This window comes from Pithys albifrons, chromosome 7 (assembly GCF_047495875.1).
Source record: "Pithys albifrons albifrons isolate INPA30051 chromosome 7, PitAlb_v1, whole genome shotgun sequence".
Classification (NCBI taxonomy): Eukaryota; Metazoa; Chordata; class Aves; order Passeriformes; family Thamnophilidae; genus Pithys; species Pithys albifrons.
The window spans coordinates 23,504,651-23,529,023 of record NC_092464.1 but is presented as its reverse complement, the minus strand read 5'-3'; the positions used below and the strand labels follow the sequence as shown (position 1 = coordinate 23,529,023).

General features: G+C 37.3%; 1 protein-coding gene across 6 annotated transcripts in view; it reads right to left on the bottom strand.

Annotated features, from left to right (window-relative positions):
* The window catches only part of CDK14 (cyclin dependent kinase 14), a 298,720-nt gene that overhangs the window by 160,627 nt on the left and 113,720 nt on the right, over positions 1 to 24,373 (bottom strand). For all 6 annotated transcript variants that reach the window (XM_071560658.1, XM_071560659.1, XM_071560660.1 and 3 more), the window contains 2 exons: positions 18,880 to 18,974; positions 3,380 to 3,442 (listed from right to left, as the gene is read on the bottom strand). In XM_071560658.1, coding sequence (XP_071416759.1) covers positions 3,380 to 3,442; positions 18,880 to 18,974 — 158 coding nt within the window. The remainder of the gene's footprint in view (positions 1 to 3,379; positions 3,443 to 18,879; positions 18,975 to 24,373) is intronic.

The following is a 24,373-nucleotide window of genomic DNA, read 5'->3' as shown; positions in this document are numbered from 1 at the left end:
TTTCCTTTCTAGCTGATGAAGATGCTGCAGGTACCTAAACACATTTACGTCACCAGGATACTTGGTTTAACATTCTCAAGGATAGGGATTTTTAAAACATCTCACCATTACACAAAAATTCCTTGCAGGGTTTAAAGCCTGATGTTATTTGTATGACTTGCACCTCCACATGAACTATAAAATTCTGAAATCATTATACGTCAATACATAAATACCACTAAAAACACTAAATCTAATACTTTGGGACGCAATATTGTTTTATTTGCCTAAAAATACTGTCTCAGGACTTCTACAACTGCCAATTGAGACATTCTTCTTTATACTTCCACATACTTAAAATATTCTGTTTAGTCCTTATTTAAAATAGTTAAGTGACAGCAAATAGCCTATTTGAAACCACAAAGAAAGTCAATGTAAAACACAACACCCGAGGGAAAAGCAATGTGTGTCCGTTGAAGTAATTTGGATTTCTATTCTATTTACAATTCTTCATTTAAAAGTAAGCCTGAGGGAACAAGCATTGTCTTTGGCTTTTAAATACAGAGAAAATTCAGAAATATAATTAGGCTGAAGATGTCCTATAGAAAACAAAACATAAGTAAATAATGATTTTCCTTCTGCCTTCCTATGAAGTACTGTTTTACAAGAACTACTATACATATTCTTCTTCAGAAGAAAGATGTTTGATTATGTAGTTTTGTGTTTATAATAACATGGCAACAAGCCAGAGAGGAATATCCATCAGCAGGCAATACTTTCCTCAAGAACAAAATTAAAAGGCAGGGGGTCTTTTGTCATACTGGGAGAGCACTAATGGGCTTAATCCCACAGGTTAGCCCCAGAGAGCCGAGACTAATTTATTGCTACTGGAATATAATTGCTCTACTGGAAGTTTTTAAAATGGATTTAGGGATCACATAACCACTAATTCTGTACAAACACTGTCCAAAAGTCTGACTAAAAGTGAAACTCCTAAAGGACCTCTAGCAAGAAGGGGCTGTCAGGGAGCAAAGGATAATTAACATGGGCTCAGCTCAACCCTTAAAAATCAGCTCTAGCTCCAAATAGACAACTTTGTCCAGAAGCTAAAACCAAAATAGGCGGCAAAGTCCCAGAACAACAATTGCGTAAGTTGCCAAACTGAGTACACCACAACAAAGCCTTAAGATACTACAAAGCAACAAACTTACTTCCTTTGTAAAATAGAGTAGTGTAAGCTTTTAGTTTGGAGTACTTGAGAAAGTCTGGGAGTTTTAGCATATATGACTGTGTTCCAGTCCTGGCAGCTGAAGAAATTACTCTCTTGGGCTATTTTTCACTCAGTTTTGAGAACAGGTATTTCACTGAATAAGCCAAGCTGGCTGATTCAGTTTTACAATGATAGGAGCTCAAATCATCATGCGAGGTTTTAATAATTGCTGTGTGAATTAAGGCCAGCCTTTGCTCTTGGCCTGGCAAGAGAGTCCCCTAAACACATACAACCAATTTTCATTAATATTATTTAAGAGAAAAAAAGAAATTAATTGCTCAATGGAATTGCTCATGGTAGAAGGGTAGTTTCACCTGCTCCAATTTTCAACTGTTTTTTTTCTCTTTTTTTCCCCCCTTCAAGTTTCCTTTTATTAATAATCCATCTGAACTTTAAAACACTTGAAACAGCAGTACATCAGGACTCCACATGTGGTTACTCAAAGAAATATTTCTCATGTGTTTACAAGCTTCAGAAGTGTTGCTGAGCTCTGTTGCTAGATGGTAGAGAAAGCCACAGCAAAACATTCAGCAGATTCTGAAAGGAAAATGCTGCTGCTGCAGTTCCCTCTGCAGCTACTGTTTTAAAAGAAAGGTATCTCAGGATTTACAGGACTGATACATTAGCAAGCCCAAATCTCTGCCTACTCTCACCCTCCTCAAAGACAAGCTCACTGGGCCCTGATATGATCAAATGAAAGTACAATTATGTGAAATACGATGTCATTTTTAGTGGTGAACAATTACAGCTACAATGATTACTGCGTATCAGACCTTGAACCATATAGCACTGCAGCCTTGGAGTAAGACTTACAAATCTGAAGCATCACAAAGAACCTCCAAAGCCAGTCTTCACTTACACCAAACCTCAGAGGGAAAAGGTAGAAGTGCCACACTCTCAGAGGCACTGTGAAGCTGGCAGTGGGAGGAGACCCATGGGCATTCCCTGTCCACACAAGCAAAACCTCTGAGTGACAGTCAGACATTACAAGAATGATATCTTGCAGCATACACAAAAGGCCTTTTCAAAAATAGGGTGTTTTTTTCAGTTTTGCCAAACATATACAGAAAAAAGAATTTTCCTTATTTTTTTTAGATTGCAGTTGTTCTAATCTAAATTCATATGTTGCAGATACCACTTTTCAGTCAAGCAACACTAAAAAGTCACAAAACTAGTCATAAAACTAGTTGATGTGCAACAATGATCAGCTATTTCTGGAAAAAAAAATCCTTCCTCTTTTTAAAATTTTCTTTTCTTAAATTAAATAGACCTTCAGAGTTTTCCAGAAAAGAGAGAGTTATTTTTTCTTTAAAGTTCTAAATTTCAAGAAGTTAAATACTGGAATAAAGCTTTCAGTATGACAAGCGAAGATTTAAACAATTCCGAAGTAGAGCAACAATGGGACTGATGTCAAAGTGCAAGACAAGTGTAGCAAATAACATCTGAGTGATCTATACACATATGACACATTTGGCACGTCTGGTTGGCTTCCATTTAATGCTAAAATCATTTGGCTGACTTCCCAAAAAGTAACTGGATGAAGTCTCTACCCATCTATATTTCCATTAAATCCTGCTAATAAACCCCCTCCTTCCTGCGTGATGATTCTCAGTATCTACCTTAGAAGGAAAAAAAATTTCCAAAGTGGTATCAGCTATGAAAGAGCTTCAGCAAAGTAAGAGTAGGCAAAAAGATTAGGGAAGATTTCATATGCTCAGCTAATACATTCCATACAATTCCTTACAGTTCCCTCAAACTTCGTGAACCTATGCTGACTTACCTCACTGAAGATCTAGACTGACAGCCTAAAGCAGGTTTACTCTGGGGTTTTAGGACAGTATTGTCTTGTCCTAAGAGCAAATGTTTGAACGGAGGGGAGGAATTACTAACGCTGTTAATCGCATTTACTCATATATTTTTGCTCTGAATCAGTTTTACAAACTTCACAAGTTCTTTTGTGGGAATGTTCAAATACTTGGATTTGTAATTATCTTTAAAGAAAACAAATATTTTCAAATATAGTTCACATGCCAATCATTTTCCCTTTAGCTAGTTACTGTGAAACAACTGACATGACATTTTAGTTACTGCCACTGCATTTGCCTTGAGTGTGTGCTTTTTGACTCTTACCTTCACATTCTCTGGATGAAGCCCTCCAGGGTGTTTGTCCATGTACTGACATAAATCAGTGTGCTAAAAGAAAGTCAGATGAAGAAAAGTGTATTAATATCCATGTGGCTGCAGCAATAAATACCCCTCAGCTTAGGAGTGGACAGAACAAATGGATAATAGGGAGGGTTTTTTTCAGCCACATATGTGCAAACACACACTTGAACCTTTACACTCATTTTATTTAATAGCCTTGATAACTTGACTGATATGAATATTCAGTAAATGCAGATTAATATTTTATCTAACACTCTATATATGGCAAATTAATAACCTGAATCTTAGGAAAAATTTATATCTTGTAAGGACAGTATCACCATCAACACCACAAAGGTAGTATCTAGAGGGAAGAGGAAGAACCTAACGGGAGAATCTCACATGTAACTCTCATAGTTCACATTAAAACACTGCATTTTAAATATAATTTTATAGTAATTCTAGGTTAAGGTGGCTTAAATGTTTAGATAATAAAGCTGAAAGGCATTGCAGATGAGAGTACTGGATGATGCTTTCCAGCTTAAAAAGAAGCACCTATTACGGACATGTACAGCCATTAATTATGGATACTTTAGAAAATAGCTTCACTGAAGATTCAAAACCTAAGCTTTCATTTCACAGTGAATATAGTTACCTATATGCCCCACAAACATAGCATAAAATCTCTTCAGGAAAAAAAAAAGCAGGCTTGTAATGTAAAGATTAATGTTATTTTTAATAAATAAATATATCACTATGGAAACACTACTTTCTCTGAATTCTTCTCCTACATTTTTTCAATTCAGCAGCATGGTTTGAGTCAAGTGGCATGTTGCTTCTCTGATTTGCTTGCACAACTCAGTTTCTGGAATTATGTACAGAATAAACAAAGCAAAAATATGCACTAGATTAACCACTCTTCTACATCTGGTTTCTAAACACATCTGGTAAAAATCATCCAGCATTCCTTGAAAAGCTACTTGGCAATACTAGCCTCACATACAGAACAGCCCAACTAAATATAGTCAGTTTTCAAGGTGAGAGTTTTGGACAAAAGTTGCCTTCCACATAGCAGAATGGTTTCTCTGTGCACCAATTCCCAAAACAGGAGACATTCTTTAGTTCTCTTTTGCAAAGTTATATGGAAACATAGGAAATTTCACACCCAAGACACAAAATTTCTTCTAGCCACAAGCGTTCTGCATAATCCTCTCTTTGAAGACACAAACTACAAAAACCTACCGTGCACGCAGTATGAACATTACAATGACATAAGATGCACTGGGTGATTGGGTTGTGGACTAGAACAACTATTTTCAGAAATTCTTACATGGCTTCAGGAGACTGAGTGCCCTGACTACAGGAAATTGTTTGAATCCCAAAATGAACAATGTGAGTATCAAAAAGACACACTCAAACAGGCAAACCACACCAGGTGCAACACAACAGAGCTTCTTCTAAAACACAGCCTACAGCAAGCAATTCTACTTTATAGTTCACACTTCAGTGAAGGCATTTAGAAAGATTTTAAAATACACCTCTACCAGTGAATAGTTACTGTCAGTGAACTGCATTTTGCATGAAGACTTTGTTCAGTTTAAAGACTTATACATCATTTCTGTAAGATCTTCAGCCACTTGAGGCAGATATACTCCTCTTCTATTCTCCCAGTTAGTTTTCTGGGAATGTATCAATAAACCATGCCAAAAATGGGCCAATGCATCCTCTCATGACCAGCTTTAGTCCTGTTTTACTATCTTAACACCAAAATAAAGTCATCTGCTAACCTTGTCATCTGTTTGAATAAACTAACAGGTTTAGAGTACTAACCTCTGCACAAGAGTCTGTCCCTGGCAAAATAGCAGCTGAAATACCATTACAACATTGACAGCTGATGTCAAATACAAAGTTTGGAAGATTACCCTCATTTTAATGGGTTAACTGTTATTGAAGAGAAATACGAGCCTGTTGGAATAATATGTTCTCTTCTATAACCTAAATACAAATCTTTGAATACTGCTAACACCTGCAATGGTCAAGAAAAGTTTAAATGAAAGTCTGAAATTTTGATTTAGAAAGCCTGTCAGGTGCCCAGGGAAGTGCTGTCCCATCCTCAGACACACCCAGCATGGCCCCTGAGCACTGAACGTTCCCTTGCGTGGGCTGGCTGAAGGAATGATCACTTCCCAGCAATTCAGGCTTTCAGCCTTTGTGAGCAGCAAATAACCTGACGTGTGGGAAGCTTGCTGCCTCCTTCGCCTTCTGCTCATTTCTATGATTTACAACTGGTCAGCCAAGGGAAGCCAGATCAGAGGAAAACAAACCCACTACTATTTCTCAAAGTTCCACCCGCGAAGCCACACCATGCCAGCATCACTAGCTGCACCTTTCTATTCATCAAAGGCTTTTTATCCTATTCAGAGTCACATCACTAGAAACACTAAGTCACCGTTTTGATTTCCAATATGCTTGTAATAAAGGGTGAGGATAATTCCATTTTCTTATACTTCTATTTTAGTTACTATTTAGATGCATTTTCCCCATACAGAAACATCAATGATGATCACGTTTGTGTTATGCATCATTAACCTCTTCTTCCTACCCCAAGGATCAAGGCAACTGGGAGCCTCATATAACCTTTTGTATCAAAACCTTCAAAAATGGACTGCATGCATCTCCTTAAAATTTAGTGTAAGCAGCAATTTCCTCTGAATCCTGGAAACCTTATAGAGTCAATTGTGCTGAAGTCTCTTGGCATTTATTTTTTCCCCTATAGACACACTGCAGACATAGAGAAATCTCTACCCAATCTTCATTCAGGCAGGAAACAAGAATTTAATGTCTTTTCTATTAAAACTTATATAAGAATTTGCTCTCATAAAACTAAGTTAGAGTCCTTCTCATAAAAGTAACTGAACACTGTGAGAGCAATTTACAATGTTAGAGTACATTGTTCCTCACTTTAAGAAAAAAAAAGTAGCAGCAAAACAAAGGCAGCATGAGCTGCTCTTCTTTTCCCAAGGTAGGGACTAAATGCACATTGAATTAAACATTAGTATAGCCAGGAAAACTGACAGTGCTGCAGAGACAGCTCTTTCTAAACCTGTTTTCCCTTTTGGCAGGCAAGTGTCTGCTCCAGTGCTTCTGTGCACAACTGACATTAGAGAAGACAAGATGCATGCAAGTTTCAGAAAAGGATTAGAAAAGAAAACAGAGAGCAAAGTGTATAAAAGCAGTTTTATAATGGTACTCCATGAAACTGGTACCATATAGATGATTGAGTCATTTTCTTCATGCTGTATTTGTAGGTGGAAGACAACATGCCTTCCCAAGTGGAACAGTGGCTGCAAATAAAGCATGCCATACTGTGACGTTGGAGTCTTTGCTGTGGTTACCACCTTGACCTAATAAAATATATATGCTAAAGGAAAATTCAAGATACAATTACATATTGGCAAGAACATAAAACTATGCTGAAACAAGGTACGAAGAGAAGAAACAAACCAACTAATGCACCTTTTGCAGTCCATTCTTCACTGTCTCAGAGAGTGAGGACACCTCACAAGGAAAGGGGATACACTGGGAAGGCAGCACAGAGACTTTCAAATTATGAGTATCTGTCACACACATTCCAGTCCCAGGTAGACCTGGCTAGATCAATTCTGCTTTGAGTTAGCTTTTAACAACTCTATCAGCCATACTGTTCATCCTCAACACACATGAATCACCAAACTAATATGCTGACAGAACATGGTATATTTCAGCTTAAATTCAAAATCCTGTTATTCCTGCTATTTACATTCCACCAGTTTACCCACACATGTACATACAAGTATTTTATTAGTACTCATCTGCTCATAACAGCTACACAACAACAATGAATAGAGATAAATAAAATTTCCATAGCGAAGAACTCAGAGCTAGGAAAGTCCAGAATAAATGGGGTTTATCCAACCTTTTATTTATTTCCTCAATAAACATTGTGATAACTTTGAAAATAGGGTTTGTCCTAAGCTAAAAACAACAGGTTGGTACTGCAGAAGGAACTCTCTGAATGCTTTCATTCCAGAGATGGGGAGCTGAGATGCTTTTATTGACTGGTGCACACTGTCCTGCAAAAGAGGATAAAATGAACCGGCAATATTTAGACACATATTAGCAATAAATCTAACCAGAATCATCCACATAATCATTGTGTCCTCATGTCTGACTGAGAGCCTTCTCTTAACTCTCTGCAACAGTGACTTCAGCTATGGCTATGAATGTGTAGTGCTTTTGCAAAGCAGACTGAGAATCTCATGCTGAATAGCAGAAAGTTGTCATAGCAGAATTGCCATGACAGGAATTTCTGATGGTGATGATGATTCCCAAAACAGCAGGGACTGAACTCAGTTCTCTGTATCAGTTTTTACTGGCCTTATCTTGAAACAAAACATTGAATGAGGCAGGAATCTCAGAAGACACCCTAGTTCCAACATGCACCAAAAAAAAAAAATTCAACAACCACCACATGACTTCACCACACAGTGCGCTGCAGAGCTGCAAAGCAGGCTCCTTCACAAGGATGACCAAAGGAGATTGCACAGGCCATATTTATACTGAAGTCCTCTATCTTTAAAAGCTTGACTTTGCCACCTCACTAACAAAACAATGTTTTGTGCAAAATCTGTTATGCTTTAAAAGAACAATTTGATCTCTTCTCCCATGATTTCATTCCCTCTGGGAAATCAATCTACAATATTTAAAGTGCAAAACTAAAGCCAAATCTTTGAGAGGAGAGGAGGAATCTTCAAAGACACAGTTCTTAAATACAATTTTTCTGAAGCTTATCACTTGACCAAATCTAGGGCAATTTTCAAAGTAATAGCTAAATGCTACCCACAGCACAAAAGCTATCCATTCCCTAAATTCCAAGTCCTTGCTGTAAGGCTTGAAAATTTATAATATGAGTCCTCCAGATAGAGGTTTAAGATATCTTGGCCATTTTGGCTGAAACTAAAAATAAATATAGGCAACCTGAGGCAGACTTTGGCATATTTTTGCTCCAAATAATTCTATTTCACTGAATTGTGCCAGAAGATCACTGCTCCAGGGCTGTGCTTTGACTTCAGGGCTCTGGCACACAGAGCTACACCTCTTGAGAAGGCCCTGTCTAGCACTTTTGTTACCTTCTCTCAGCATGTTAAAACAGAAACCCTTTTCTCAGTGCACATTTCAAGTAACTAGACCTCCATTAAGAAATCCCTGACCCTTCCTGGGGTAGATGGCACAAGTTCTTGTTAGACCAAAGACAGCACAATGTTGCCTATGACAGAGAATAGAAAACTCACGTTCAGCTCTGCTAGTTCACCCATTTTCCGATTTCCAACCTGAATGCAGAAGCAAGTCAGCCAATGCCCATTTTTGACCCAAACTTCAATGAATTGCAAATATTTTCCTCCTTCTGATGGAGACAAGTGTTACAACTCCTACAGGTATGTGAAAATGAGGGAGAGATTAAGTTACTTATCCAACATAAGTGCTCATAGTCTAAATAAAAATCAACAAATGTGTATGAATATTAACCAAAATTAATCTTGGGTGAGAGTAAAATGGAAAAGAAAAAAAAAAGAAACTGCACACTTGCTCAGCATCTCTGTACTTTTTTCACTCACTTCTTCCCTACACCATCAACCATAAGAATACCACAGAAAGTTTCATTTACCTCATGAAATATTGACTCCAGACTCACATGAAAAATGAATTTATGAATTAGGGTTTTGATTTAAACGTGCATAATTATAGAAAGGTCACTTTTATTCAGCAAGATTCTGCTTTATGTTAGTAGACACGTGTGTTTACGCTTGTGAGCATGCTGTGTATAAGCATCTGCTGAAGGGAAAAGTATTCTGGCTGATATTTATACAGCTGAAGCAAGGTATACATACATTGCATTCTACCTCTGGAAAAGAGAGCATGCAAACAGTGGGGAAAAAAAGACAAATGTTGATGGGGCAGGCACTTCTCATCTTGAACAGAATTCTAATCATGAAGAGATGAGTAAACCACAAGCTACAAATGTCCTCAGATATGCTCAGTGCTTCACTTTAACTGTTTTGCCCAACTATTTCTCTCAAGAAATCAAGAGACTCTGGTATCAAACACAAACATGTTCAGACAAAGGGCAGGACATTTCCATTCAAAGGCATGGCCAGTGATATGAAATGAGCTCTACTTTGCCAGCCCTTTTCATTAATAATAATGTGATTGTCATTCTCTTCTAATTAAATTAGTCACTTCTACTTCCCATGCAATACATTCTCTTTCCCTCCTCTTCCTCACTCATGATAAATCTCCATGCTGCCTAATTGGTTTCAGCTGTCATTTTTGAAGTCGAAAAGCACGGAGAGCCTGGGGCTTGTGAACGAACAGGAAGCACTTCCGACCACATTCCCATCATATAAAACCAGCAATGTGAAAGAACCCTTCCATTAAAACAAAAACAGGAGTATCTTGCTGCCGGCAATACCATCATGCAGCAGACAGATTGTGCTGCTCCACTGAGGCAGCGAGGCTGTTGTGAGCCATTCCTCTCTGTTCAAAGAAGAGTGCACATTATTTATGCCCTAGCAGCTTTCCTGACTAAAACACTTCCCCTTTTATCACCAACAAATTCTTAAACTAATAATATAATTTACCGATAAAAGCACAAATATTTGAAGTGACATGAGAACAAAGAAAAATTAATTCCATTTAAATGGCATGTATGCTCTAACCTAAGCACTCTGCAGATTGCTGTGCCACAGTTCAAACTCATTTCATGTCACTGGTATTTTCAAAATTGTCACAGACTCTCACTTTCATGTACTTCTGTGGCTTTCTATAATTCAATCTTTTCCCTCTATGAGATGACACAATGTTACTCATGCTAACACAAAAACCCCTGGAAGCTATCTTTGGGTCATACCTAAGCAACTTCCAGCAAACAGCAGCAGGCAACAGCACCAGCTGAGCTGAGCAGCAGGGAAAGATACAGAGTAAGGATTCAAGAAACAAAAAACTGCCCCACAAGACACCTTTAAATGAAAACAATTTTGCTAACAGATGTTTCTAGCGCCTTGGAATTCTCTCACACTGTCAACCAAGACAAATATACATGAAAATGCATGAACAATACTATATACAAAAAGAAGCTGGGCAGTGGGGGAGTACATAATACAGATAGAAACCTACCTGAAAATCCCAGAGAGAAAAAGGAATGCACGGTTGTCTGATTTTTGGCTGTTATTAAAAAAGATGGATTTATTTATAGATACAAAGCCTCTGTTCATTTCACAAAGGAAAATTTGGTCCCTAACAGACAAGTGAGACACGCACAGCTGAGGAAAGAATTGCTGAATGAACTAAGAGATCTTCAACAAAATACAGTTTTTTAAAGATGCCAGTTTATTCTCCCCCTTATTCTCTGACCACCTTAGTAATTCAATCAGCTTCGTATTCTTAGTAAAATCAGGCTGAGGAGACAAAACCCACTTTATTTAGTGCGATTATTTTTACAAAAGAATGGCATTGCAAAATTCAGTAGGAACTCCTATTTAGTATGGTCAAACCTAGCATTAAATGATCAGCTTGTGCAAACTGTGGTGGACTTGTAAACCCCAAAATCAACAGGGTTAGGAGAATTTTGCAGGCTGTAACACATGTTGCATGTGCACATCTTTAATTTGCTAAGTCATTAATCTTCTGTAGCACTGACCGTTATATCCACCATATCCACATATAACAAACAAACGAACAAGCAAACAAAATCTGAAGATACAAAAAAGAGTTTCTTGTTAGAGCATGGCAGATACAAATAAACTTGCTCCAGGACCACATAAGCAGAACACCTATATGGCAGGAAGGCTCACAATCCACATGCAGCCACACTAAGTCAAGAATCCACACCAATATTGGCATGGTACTGACTGTGGATAGTACAGACACATCTTCACAAGTTCAGCTGGCACAAGAGCCTTTGCTATGATGGTGTGAGGGGCTACAAAACCGAGGCCATCTTCAGCAGAGGAAACAACCAGCGCAAGAACTTCCTTTAAAAGCTTCCACATCCTGCGTAGACTGCTCTTCACACTGGATGAGTGACTTTTTCCTGTCATGCATCCTAGTCTTAACTGTCCATGCATGACTGCAAGATTAATAAAAATTTTATAGGGAAAATCACAGTTCAGACTGCAAGGCACAAAACTGAAAAAATAATGCTTCCATGGATTAAATTCTCTTTACTGAAAGTAGAAAAACAAGAAAAAATTAATACGGCTCCTTAACTTTCAAGAGCTGTCTCTGCTTCTTATTCAAGTTTGTTTCTTGATTCTTTTCACCATTCCTTAATTATTTTTTGTATCACAAAAATATAAACATAAAGATATCTGCAATTGTTGATTTACTAATTCTGATTTCAGGATTTTTACTATTACTATTTCACCAGAATTGCTCAACACAAGTTTCTGTTTTTCAAGATTTCAAATTGTAATTTTTATCAATATGATTAAATTAGTACAAAACTACATACTGCTGGTTCAGGAAAGAAACATCGATTTTAAATATTTAGAATTCTGTCAATCATCACTCTCTAAACAACCAGGTTTTGGGTTGGTATTTGTTTGGTTGTTTTTTTTCAATCTGCGCTGAGTAAATCAGAACTCCACATTTTAAAAGACATTCAACAACAGTTACAACCCATATTATTGAAGAGCCTGATTGGATGGCCACCAGTGCAAGTTCAGAAACTGTCAGGTTCCACTCCAGAGGGCCTTGGACAATGCCAGCTTATTACTGAAATTATAAGAAAAGGAATGTGTGGAATGCCACTAGAACTGCCGATATTAGAGCTATCCAGAAATCCATAACATAAAAATAATCAATTATTTAAAAACCAAACACCTCCAAAACAAAACAAAATCCAAAACAAACAAAAAATCAAAAAAGAAAAAAACAAACCAACCAAAAAAAATACAACCAGAAGGTTTTTGTTTCTTTGTTTGTTTTTATTTTTGTTTAAAGTAGTAAAATAAGCTGATTTATTTTTTCTTCAATTCCTGATACAGGAAAGCAACAGCATATTAACTTCACTGAGAGACCGAAAGTGTTACTATTTAGCTGATGAAAACTATGATGCAGAAAGATACACGTGGGATCTCAAGAAGAAAGTATAATAATCTTACTGATACCTACTATCAATGACATGTAATTCTGTTGATTATTTGCATAAACTGTTCCTAAAATCTGACACTACTAAATTACCACCCCATAGTAGCTTCTGGAATGCTTTGTTACTGTTACCACAAAAGAGGCATTCCCAGAGCTTAATATTTCCCTTCCTTACTGCAATTTCAGATTTTCTTTTTTTATCCTCTTTACCATTCACATAAAAATAGGTCACTGACTTTCTCTATATTTAAAGGTTGTAAACATCTCATCCTGGTTTTTTTTCCCTCGCAACTCTCAAGAGCACTACTTACTTGACTTCTCCTTAGAAGCCTTTATTCTCAATGTTTACTCATTCTTGTCTTTTTTTCCCCCTCAGGTCTCCAGCTGATTCATGTCTTCCTTGTGTGTACAAATTTACCATTTAGGATGGTGGCCTTACCTGTACTGAGTAGAGTGTCATCACTGGCAAATCTACTATGCATACAGATCTTACTACATGTACCTTTTTGATGGACTACAATTATGTTGGATTTTTTTATCTGTAATTTAGGAAAAAAACCTAATTAAGATATGTCAGCAGAGAAAGTATGTCATGTGGTTTCCAGTGTCACATCCATCAGCTCAGCTCTGGATGTTTCTTATATTGCTTTGATTTTGTTGTGTGTGTTGTTTTTGTTTGGTTTGGTTTTTTAAAGACTTACACTGAACTTAATAAAAAGAAGAATAAATAATAGATGCCAATTATTAAATGCTGCACAGCACGCTGCAAATCTATTATTTGGTAAGGTTATATAAAACATTATTAAATTGCACAAAAAATAGACTTTCAGATACACACAGACTCCCAGTCTGCTGGATTGCAAATCTTGATTAACTTATTAACACATCTATTCATCAGCATGCACCCTCTGCATGAAGACTACAAAACTTTTAGGAGGTCCTGCAGAGTCAAGATGATGAGGCAAACTGAGTAACATCTTTCCCCCTCTTGTGAGACCTGTGTAAACTTCTTAGCCTAGCAAGAGTATTTCTGTTTAAATTTAAATATAATTTTTCATTCCTTCTTTCCTGCTGATTCCCATGTCTGTCACAGTCTTCACCTCTCACTAAAGCACTAAGCAATTTCCTTCTGAAATCCCTACCTCCCAAAGCTGATTTTGTTTACATTTCCAACATATACCTGGACATCAGAGGCTCTTGTCTCTGACCTGCTCATTAAAACTTGAAAAACAAGGCTTTCCCAAGGGCAGTATTCCCTTACTGCTTCTTCTCAATAGCAGGGATTTCCTTTCAGTTTACTCTCAGCCTTGTTCTGTCATCTTTTTGATTGCAATTTAAGCAGCACAACTTGAGGCAAACCTGGAGCACAAGGCAGGGGTTAAACCAACAGGGGAACAGCTCCATCTCCAGGCAAGGTAAAAGGAAACTACTAAATTCAGCTGCCCTGTTACTGGGAGTCCTCAATGACTCTGCCCCTTCTCGGGGAGGGCAAGCAAAGGTGTCTGCCAAGAGGCAGCAGGAGGCATCTGACTTGTTGCAGAGCTTCGCTACCTTTCAGTCCTTGTTTACAACAGCTGGATAAGCACCCTGATCTCAGATGGGAAGAAAACTGCCTCTCATTTCACTTTCACACCAGAATAATGTAATGCTTGCTCCAAATAAGTTCCACTCTCAGTCACGAATTAGAAGACTCCTCTTTCCCTCTTGTGCCCAGTTTCCCTAATTTCCTCTAGGTATTAAGCACCAAGGAAAGATCCCAGTGATCAGCGTTCAAAAGCAGCTCTGACATACTACTGAATTTCTTAGGAAGAATTGTTTTACAGAGAGAGTAATCAAATACTGCAATGGGCTGCCCAGGGAGGTGATGGATTCACTATCCCTGGAGGTATTTAAGAAGAGAGTGGATGTGGCACTTAGTGCCATGGTCTAGTAGGCAAGATGGTGTTAGGTCAAAGGTTGGACTTGATATCTCAGAGGTCTTTTCCAACCTCATTGATTCTGTGATTCTGTGATTTTCCCTGCTCTCTCATCCACTAAAATAATGTGGCTTTTGGTTTTGTTTTTTTTTCCACAGGCAATGCCATCTTACCTTTAGTTTCATCACTTGTTCCCTAATAAAATAAATAAAAATGGAAAACCAATAACAGTGTTTAATCCCAATCATCAAAAGTTTTAAGAAATTCAAATTTTTCACTGGAAAAATTTTTGATCCTTGCAGATAATGGACTTTGACCATTTCCTTACATAGTACTTTTCTACAATGCCCCAAGTCAAATGCAAAATCTCAGCTCTGTAATTCTTAATTGTGATAAACAGTATATATGTCAATTTCCAATGAGCATTAAAATGAGAGACTCACACCTATTTTTTTCTTACAGAGAAGCGTAACTAGTGAACTTCATTAAATATATTCATTGTATAATGACCCATTTTAGCTGCTGTAATGAAATAATGAGAATTAAACCTTTTTCTTTAACGGAAAGTAAATTTTAAGAAGCAAAAACATACACAACAATGAAAATAAGCACTGCAATTGAAAAATCTCATGTTTAAATTGCATTATTAGATTAGTCTGGGGCTTTTTCACTGTAGAGGCAGATATAATATTACTCATTACTCTCACTTCCAATTGTATCTCTTCTTGTTTCAAACCTAGTTCATACATATTGAAAACAGAGGTAAAATACTGCTATGCAGGCTCACTTTTACATGCCAGGAAGAGGACAAACTGCCGGTTCATTTAATGATAATAACATACATACATAATTATACACAATACTATAAACTTCATTATCTCCCTACCAAGCCTGTAGCCTGTAGCCAGTATATTGCTTAGGATTGCCTTTCAGCAATTCAGTGTTTCTAAATACAGTCATCTTCTTTTTAAGTAAACAAGTGAAGTAACTAATGGTAGGAACTAATGATCATTTTAGAACAACAGATGTGAAACCATCTTCAGAGATCTCCCAATATGCCTGAGATCTCACCTGTAAAATTCATCATCTCCTTGAACAAAGCTGGCTGTATCAGTGACACTTGCACTAAAGTCAGCGTACCAATGACGTCCTCTCTACTAACATCTAAATGGAGCCTGGCAAGGAAGGGAACAAAACCTATGTGAACAGTCATACCCCGCCATTGAACTGTAAAGTGAACTGACCTTTTTCTTTGGAAGTCATTGCAGTCTCCAATAGCATATGCAAAGTACGGCAAAACTTCACATTGTTTAGCACATCCCAGTTAACTACACAGAAACCATTTTCTGTACCACTAATACATGAAAGACTACTAGTCCTTCAGTTTTGTAGTGGAAATTCCAAGCAGCTCATTCTCAAAACTCCCCAGGTAACAAGCAAGGGATGTCAGTCATCCAGTGATAAAATTGTGCTCTAAGCTCCCTTTGCAATATGCTGATGTAAGAGTTAAAGAACACAAAGAAATTATGCTTACTAACAAGCTACTGTATATACTAAATTATTTTCAACTATGTTCTTCCATTCAAAAGGAGTAAGTTCCCTTTCTCTTCTTCCACAGAAATGTACAACTCTACATTCACCACCAAAACGTTTATATGGACAATGAACTTCTGATCTTCAATTGTCAGACAGATTTTTTAAAGATTGACTTTTCTTGGTTCTGCAGACCATCGAGGTTAAAGATAAAAAACTGTCATATTTTCTTCTGACAGACTTTCGTATTAAAAAACAATCTAATTTGAGGTACCTAGAGAATTTAATCACGGCCATGCTTCCTTTCAGAGGCTATTCTGCTTTCAGCTTTTAACTTATTACTGCAATGTATTTTGCAATGAAAGGTGCTACGTGAAATTAGATTTCATTCTACTCTTTCAGGGTCAACGCTGAAACCAAACACCTCTGATAACCTCAGACATTTCACCAGTATTATCTTCCCAATGGAATCATCACACACCTAGCACACACTCTCAAATCACTAACTGTTCATCCCTAATTTAATCATGGTACCTCATGCAAATGTTTTTTTATTATGTTTGAAACAGTTAACAGTGATCAATGGCAATACTGTAACACTTCCATGATATCATTTTATGAAATAAATCAAATTCAACTCCTTTTAGGTTTGTTAGGGTTCAATAATTCAAAAACGTATACCATCATGTAATTTTAATCACATAAATATTTTTATTTATTTCAGAGCAAATTCTGATTGTGCTAAGCCACGTACTGGTGTTAAAATAAGAAACCAGACCTTACAGATACAGAGCTCAGTAAGATCAATTATGTGGCTAGATCGCATAGTCAACCAGCCGATATTTGTACATTTAAATGGGCAACTGTAATTTTTGCCTCTGCACATTCCTATTATGCACTGAATTGAGGCTTTTTAACAAAAGGAACAAAGGAGGTCATTGCAATCATGCAATTAAAACCTGTATCGTGCACACTCACAGGAGTTCAGTTCAGGTTACGTTATCACACAGCATTAGCTATTTGATCAGACTATAACTTTATATTACCTAACAATGCAAACAGACTTTTCTTAGCAATTCTGTCATCTCAAGGCACAGGAGCACATTACACTGTCATTATCATACAGTCCTTAGGCTGTTTGCTTTGGAGAGAACAAAGTATCCTTCCCTTTCTTCCTGAGCACCACCTTGAGAGAATTCCCACCACCCAAATTACTAAGATATTACTTGGATCAGTTGCAACAAACCATTACTAAATGAGATCCTGAAACAGTCTCAACACCTACCAAGCACCACAGGAATAAAAAGGTGTAACCACCAGGAGGGTTGATCCCAACAGCACCTTGCTGAAAAATAAACAGCTAGGTAAATCCAAAGGAATGTGCCACTGCACAAAGCTTAGTTTGTGCCTGTACTTAATCACAAACAGTACCATGTTATAACACACATGGCTGGGAGCCAGGGTCTGTAAACAACCCTACTGGAAGTAAAATCCAGAAATTTGACATTAGTAAGACAGGCAAAACCATCTATTCTATTGGGAAACATACTCTACACATCTCATTCCTCAACCTTTTCTGATGTATGCAGCTAAATACAGCTGCTGATAAAAAGACTGCAAAATGTATTGATGTAAAGATATGCAAATAAGTCTACAGTGACTATTACATAAAATTAAATAGCAAGGCTTTACCTATGTTAATTCAGTATGTAAGAAGAATCACCGAATTTAAAAAAGGAATTAAATTTTTACTATTGTTCCAATACCTAAAGTAAAAAAATATCTACTGTATGCAAACGCCCTGCAGGCTGCTGTAGCTGAATGCCCACAGCATCACACTGGAGCACTCTTATGTAAACAGACAAGGTGAACAGCTTCTCCAGACAAGATATTGTGATGCTGTGTGCATTATCACATAAAAATTAAAGTCTGCTCCCAAGAAACACAGAAAACAATTCCACTTGTCTTAAGGAGTTACATACTAAGAGTAAAGATAGTAATCACTGTACTTTATAAACGCAGTGTCTTACAGATTACAAGACAATAATAGATATTATACTGGAAGCCTAGCCATTTCTAAACTCATTTGTTTCTTTTAAATTACATGTTCTTGGACCCATCTGTGAAAACTGGGAGGTTAATTATGATAGTACATTGCATAATACCACAGCTAAATGCTGAAGTAGTTCTACATAAATGCCATATGTTTGTCTTAGAAAAACTAAAAAGATTAATTAGGAGGCCAAGGCCAATACTTTAGAAAATAATACTCTGAACACAATTAGATCCTTACACTGCATACTATGGAAATTGAAGTTTTAATTAGTAGGTAAAGCATTAACCATGGCAAAATTTAAAAAAAAAATTCTAAATTGCATGCACCAGAGTCTTTTACTGACATTGCTTATAAAAAAACATTTTGCAAAAGCCAGTCACAATAAAAGCCATTTAAACTTGATATATGCTTTTGATGAAGCAACTACCTCTAAGCACTTCAGTCCTGTTCTTCTTTTCCCCTACATTATCCTCATCTACTTTTAAGCTACCCAATCACATCAACAAAGAAAAAGCTTCAATAAACAAATTGTAACTAGGAAGAAGAGTAAGGTACCAGTTTTAAAAGTTAACTCAAGAATATAAAGTCCTTCAAAAGCCCTAGTAGCCAGTAGCCCAGCTTTCCACATTTAGCCTACTGCACTACAAAGCATCATCCCTTATAGCCACCACTTTCCTGAAGAAAATACAGGGTTATTTTGACCTGATTCATAAATCACTGTTAGTAACGACTGCATTTCCATCAAATTCAATATACTCTGGACCATACCCAGAACATACAGCTACTTTACTCACCACATATTCAAACACAAGTGTCAAGGTCTCCTTGGTGTGAATGATGTCATGAAGCAGCACAATATTTGCATGTTTCAATCCTTTCAAAAGAGAAGCTGAAAAGCAAAACATACATGTTACCTTAAAAAGGATCCAAATATCTTGCATTGATAGGCTTTCTATTTTTAGTGACTTAGATGAGCTTCAGAACCTGACAACCAATAGTTGTACTTTAGTACCTTCTATGTTCATGAGTTCCACATATTCAGTATGTTTGAAGGTCAAGCCTTCCCCTTTAATGCTGTTTTCTCCACCTTGCTGGTCATATGCAACCTCACTCTGAGGTCAAAAAGAGCTGCGGTTAGAGATGCTTTCCTTACACAACCTCCTCTAAGGGAATCACTCACATCTGTGCAACCAGACACAAGGACTGCTTCTATACTCAAAGATAACATTTTTTGTCTCAGATGAAAGTCAAACATGTCTTTTCAAAATCTCATCTTTCCTACCCAACACAACAGAGCTGGTGTCTAAAAAAGAATAGTGTTTTAAGCAGTAATTCTCCTTTTTCTCAAATGCATCATAGATTTGATGGAATCACTTGTATTAACTTATGAGAATAAACACATTACATTTTCTCATTATATTTTTTTAATGGCACTAGCTTGCATTTTCACAAAAGACAAATAAAGACTCATCTAGTGAACTTTCATGTAATCTCCTTCACTAAATCTTTTTCACACCATAATACATATTTAATGTTCATACCCTATTACATATTTAATGTTCCACAAGACATGGTATATTTTAGCAATATATGCTGACAAGCCATGTGTTGTTATTAATGTCATTCTGTCATCTGTGCCTTGTCATCTCACACAAACATCTGAGCCGGACTATCACTCACCCCAGGAAGTAAATAATAGATACAAAGACATGCAAATGAGCGGCACATTTCTAAACTGAAATATATGCAACTTTCTTTTGACACCGTCATTTTGTCAAAGAAAATAATGAAAGACTAAATGTGTCTCAATTCTTTACTGTGCAAAATGGAAACCAGGGAGCTTGCACCTCACTATTACCCCTTGCTCTCCTATTGAGGGTGTGTTCCATCAGGCTGAGTTAACTCCAGGGGTCACCTAGTTTCGAATTAGGCTAACTATGTATCATCTCTCATACTAGTCTTAAAAAGATTGATCTGACAAGTTAATCACTCTTGCAAATGACACAAAACCAACATGGCATCTGGCTGCATCAGCGTTCATCCACAAGCATCCTCAGCAGCAAAACTTTGGAGTCCACCAGGAAGAAGGCAGACAGCAAAAGGGAAAATACCATAAAGTTGCTTCAAAATGAGTATTATCACAGATATCACGATGACAGAACTGCAAACCTGCGAGCAAGCTCCATGACCAGGAATGAGGCAACCCTTCAGCCTGGCTGAATAGGTGAAAAGAAATGTTTCAAAAGAGCTTGCTTTGGCTTGCACTCCACAGCTCATGCTATTTAGAAAGTCAGCACAGTCTTTCCTGTGCTCTGAGTATGTTGCCACTGAACTGTAAATCAGCTACTGTAATTACCATTAATTTTTTTTAAACATTTGATTAATGTGTGTCTAGCAACTTTTAACACTTCAAAAATCAGGTAGAAGCCTTTTTCTTAAAGGAAGAGTCATGGACAATTTTCACAGGATCCTCATCTTAGAATCTGGAGAATTTCTTGAAGCAAAAACTCAGAGAGATTTAGATATGCTAGGCTTTTTTAAAAGAGAACAATGAAAAACTGCTACTGGGAAAAGGTATGGATATAAACAACAGATAACAGAACAACTGTTTTGAAAGGTATCTTCTACTAGAAACAAAAACTTTTAACCTGGGGAAATCTTGAGAAGAGTTCATTTGAAGTAACTAAAATTTTACCAGTTCTTTCCTCAAACCTTGTCAAATGATCACACACACACAGACAGTGGGAACACAAAAACTACCTCCTAGCAAAGCCTGCGGAACTTTAATAGTATTTGTGATCTCTGTCAGCTTTTGCTGTTCAGATCATCACCTGAAGCCTTTAATTCCTCTAGTTGGCCATTATTTTGTTGCTAGAATCTGTATATGGGTCATTAAAGCTTAAACAGTACATTGAAAGCAGCTTGCCCTGAGGTCTTCTCAAATACTGTCTTTGGTCTTCAGTCCCCTCCCCCACTCTTATTTATGTTCTCTACTATCCAATTCTCCCCTTTTACATCCTCAATATTCAACATCTGCCATATATTACAAGAACTACAAAATATCACCTGCAGGGTGAAATGTCTCCATTAGTCCAAGTGAAATACAGTAGATAATATAGCACAGAGAGCAAAATCATCTTAATAGCACTAATTTACACTGCAGAAATAAGCAATTACCATATCAATTTATATTGTGAGAAATCAAACATAACTGATGAAAGTGAAAGAATTACCCCATGTGCTCTTCTATCAGGACTCTTAGCAGTAAGATTGCCTGTCTTTGTGAAAACACTGCTTTGCTTTTAAAAAAAGAGCGTGGGGGGAATTAGGCAATTAAAAAGAGACAAAAAAAAAGTTGCCTGAAATAGGAAAGATGTTTCTTCCTCCACAGAGTACTTTAAAAACAAAATGAAATATGAACTAATGGCTCATATGGTTGGGGTTTTTTCCCCAGGAAAACAGTCTTTCAGACCAGACAACCAATACATCTCCTCTTTTGGACAAGTTTTCACTCAAAGAGGATAGAACTTTGGATGAACTCCTCTAATTCAAAGACAAAACCCAGAAATTCACATCCAAAAGAATAAAAAAGAATCCAGGGAATCTATCAGCATCAGCCTGAGACAAGACCGACTTTACCTTTGAAGCTGCCCATGCAGCTGCTACTGGAACTCAGTGAAAAGTCAGGTGCTGCTGTGCCTGGTGCTAGTTCTAGAACAAAATAATTCTCCCTGAGAATGCCATCTACATCCAGCGATTATTACCCACAGATTTCACACAGACTTGTGATAAAAAGACTAAAATGCTGTTGCAAAACCATTGCAAAACTCACAAAAAGTGGAACCAATGTACTAGTACTCACTGTATCTTTAACATGTCCTTTTAATAACAAAATTATACAAGGCTGTTTCAAAACCACTGGCATTCTTTTTTTACCCTCAGTATTAAATGTAAGATAAGCAGATGGCAGCATTTTTAATTAATTTCCCCAAAGAGATCTGAGGAAGCACAGCAGCAAATAATGTTAAAATGCTTTTTAAAAACATTGGAAAAAATGTTATATGGGTTTGAATTGCCAGGTGCTTGTTCTGTCACCTGTGTTTGCAAGACCCTCAGCAAATTCTAACAGTAAAAAACAGGGAGGATGAATTGTTGACATACTTCAACAATTAGCAACATCCAAGACGATAATTTCTGTCACTTGTACGCAAGTTCATGACCTGAGCCTGTAAATGTACCAACACAGCACTTTCCGTCAAGGGCTAATAGCTGTATTTGCATACTTAAACGAAACACATTGCATTTGCTTGAATAACCATTCACGGAGTTCTCCAACAAGGGGATGCTCTCATCTATTATGAGCTCCTGGCAAGCTGTCATATCGCCTTGTGTTGGTCAAGGAGGTTTTTGCTGTTCCCAGATGAGCTGAATTCTAAAATACACTCACTCTAAGAGCAAGGCAAGCCAAATGGACTACAGCCAACTCTAACCCAAAACCTGAGTATCATCAGTAAATCAGTGCTTCGCTCCCTGCAGGGTTTACAGCATCAGCTTGAGTTTGACACTCCATTAACAAAGCCTTGTGACTTTTAGATCAGCCTCGGCTTGGAAGTGTTTTGAAAAAGGCTGTTCCTGTATCTCTGTAAAGTAACACTTCACACCTGTATGCCAAATCAAAAAAAGTAACTATTACTGTTGACTCCCAGGCCACATGGAAGAACTTTTCACTAGCAACGATAGCACTTTTGAACATTTTAAGTACATTAAGCTTCAACATTAATGATGGTCCTTTGCTCATCCATTCAGTCTTTTAATTCTTGACTATCACTTTATTCTCGCTTTGTGGTAGTGAGAACTGTGGCCCTAGATAACAGAATCACCTATGACTTCTAAAATGGCTGATATTTCAGTGACATGGAAAGTTTTCTCAGCAGTGCAAGAAGAACTCAGTCTCATGTTGCTTACATTCATCATAATGTGGAACTGCTGCTGATGGTCTCTCATATTTCCTAATAAATGCAAAGGCTGTGATACTCCCAACATTTTTCTAAAATGTGTAACTATACAAAGCCTGCTTTGCACAGTATACAGTAGTTGCAGTGTCCTCTGTGGTTACCATGCATCAGTGACAGCCATTGGCCATGCTGCTAGTCACATGCAGTGCTCACCCGTTCTCATTGACACTCTAGAAGGACTCTCATTGCGAAACTTTTACTCCTGAAGAGCGCACACCATGGCAGCTTGCACTTCTCTCATACCGTTAGTGCAACTGTGCATCTTTGCTGCCCTGTTGGATTTCTCAGACGCCAAAGTCCACACATTCTATTCAGTAACACAAATTTGTGAAAGCAAGTAAGCTGCTGTGCTTCAGAGCCAAACAACTTTAAAATTCTGTCACACTCTGTAGACACAATGGCGCTCACGGTCAGAGTGCCACCTTTCTCACATAAACAATTGGGTTCACTGGGTTCAGTCTCTGAGCTCTCCTGGAAAGGCATATTTAGTGAGAAAACATCCATAGGGTTTTTCCCTATCGTCATGTCTTCTGAACAAACATACTCAAATGTGTTTTACTGCCTGCACAAACTAAAGAAGTTCTGCTTCTCTCCCAGTAATTTATGTTTCAATCTACACATCTTTTATAGCAATTTTTAAAATTTGGCCTGAAAGTACAATGTCCCTTATGCTTTTCATCCACTTCCCACACAGCAGAGTTTTCTGTGTGCAAAACATTACTTTGAATTCTACCAGAGAGATGGGAATCCAGTACGCTGTTGGTTTTGCAGTAATAAATGTGCAGAAATTTCCTCCTCAGAAATGCAGACCCCAATCAGCATTTTGCTGTTTTCCAGTTCATCAATCTGAAATGATTTACCACAAGCAAGTAGCCTTGCTTTCCTACAACCCTAATGCAACAAAATTCAATTCAGTGAAAACTGCACATTCTTGGTAAGACCACATTGACCAGAGACTTCCTACAGGATATATTCTACAGAATGATCATTATTTATAGCACATATATCATCCCAAGTAACAGATTTTTGAGCTGCACACCTATAAACGCACAGAATTCATCAGCTTCTCTTCTGATACTAGTGAACACAATGAAATAAAGATATACAGGTCACTCTTCAGCTTTGAAAATTTTCTAGAAGGAAGTTTTGTAAAAGATTTCAAGAGAATTTGTGAGCTACAAGAAGAAAAATCAGAACAGAAAACTTTAGATGGGTTAGCTCAATTACCTTCTTTACAGATAATTCTAACCTCATCACAGTCTTTTCTAAATTT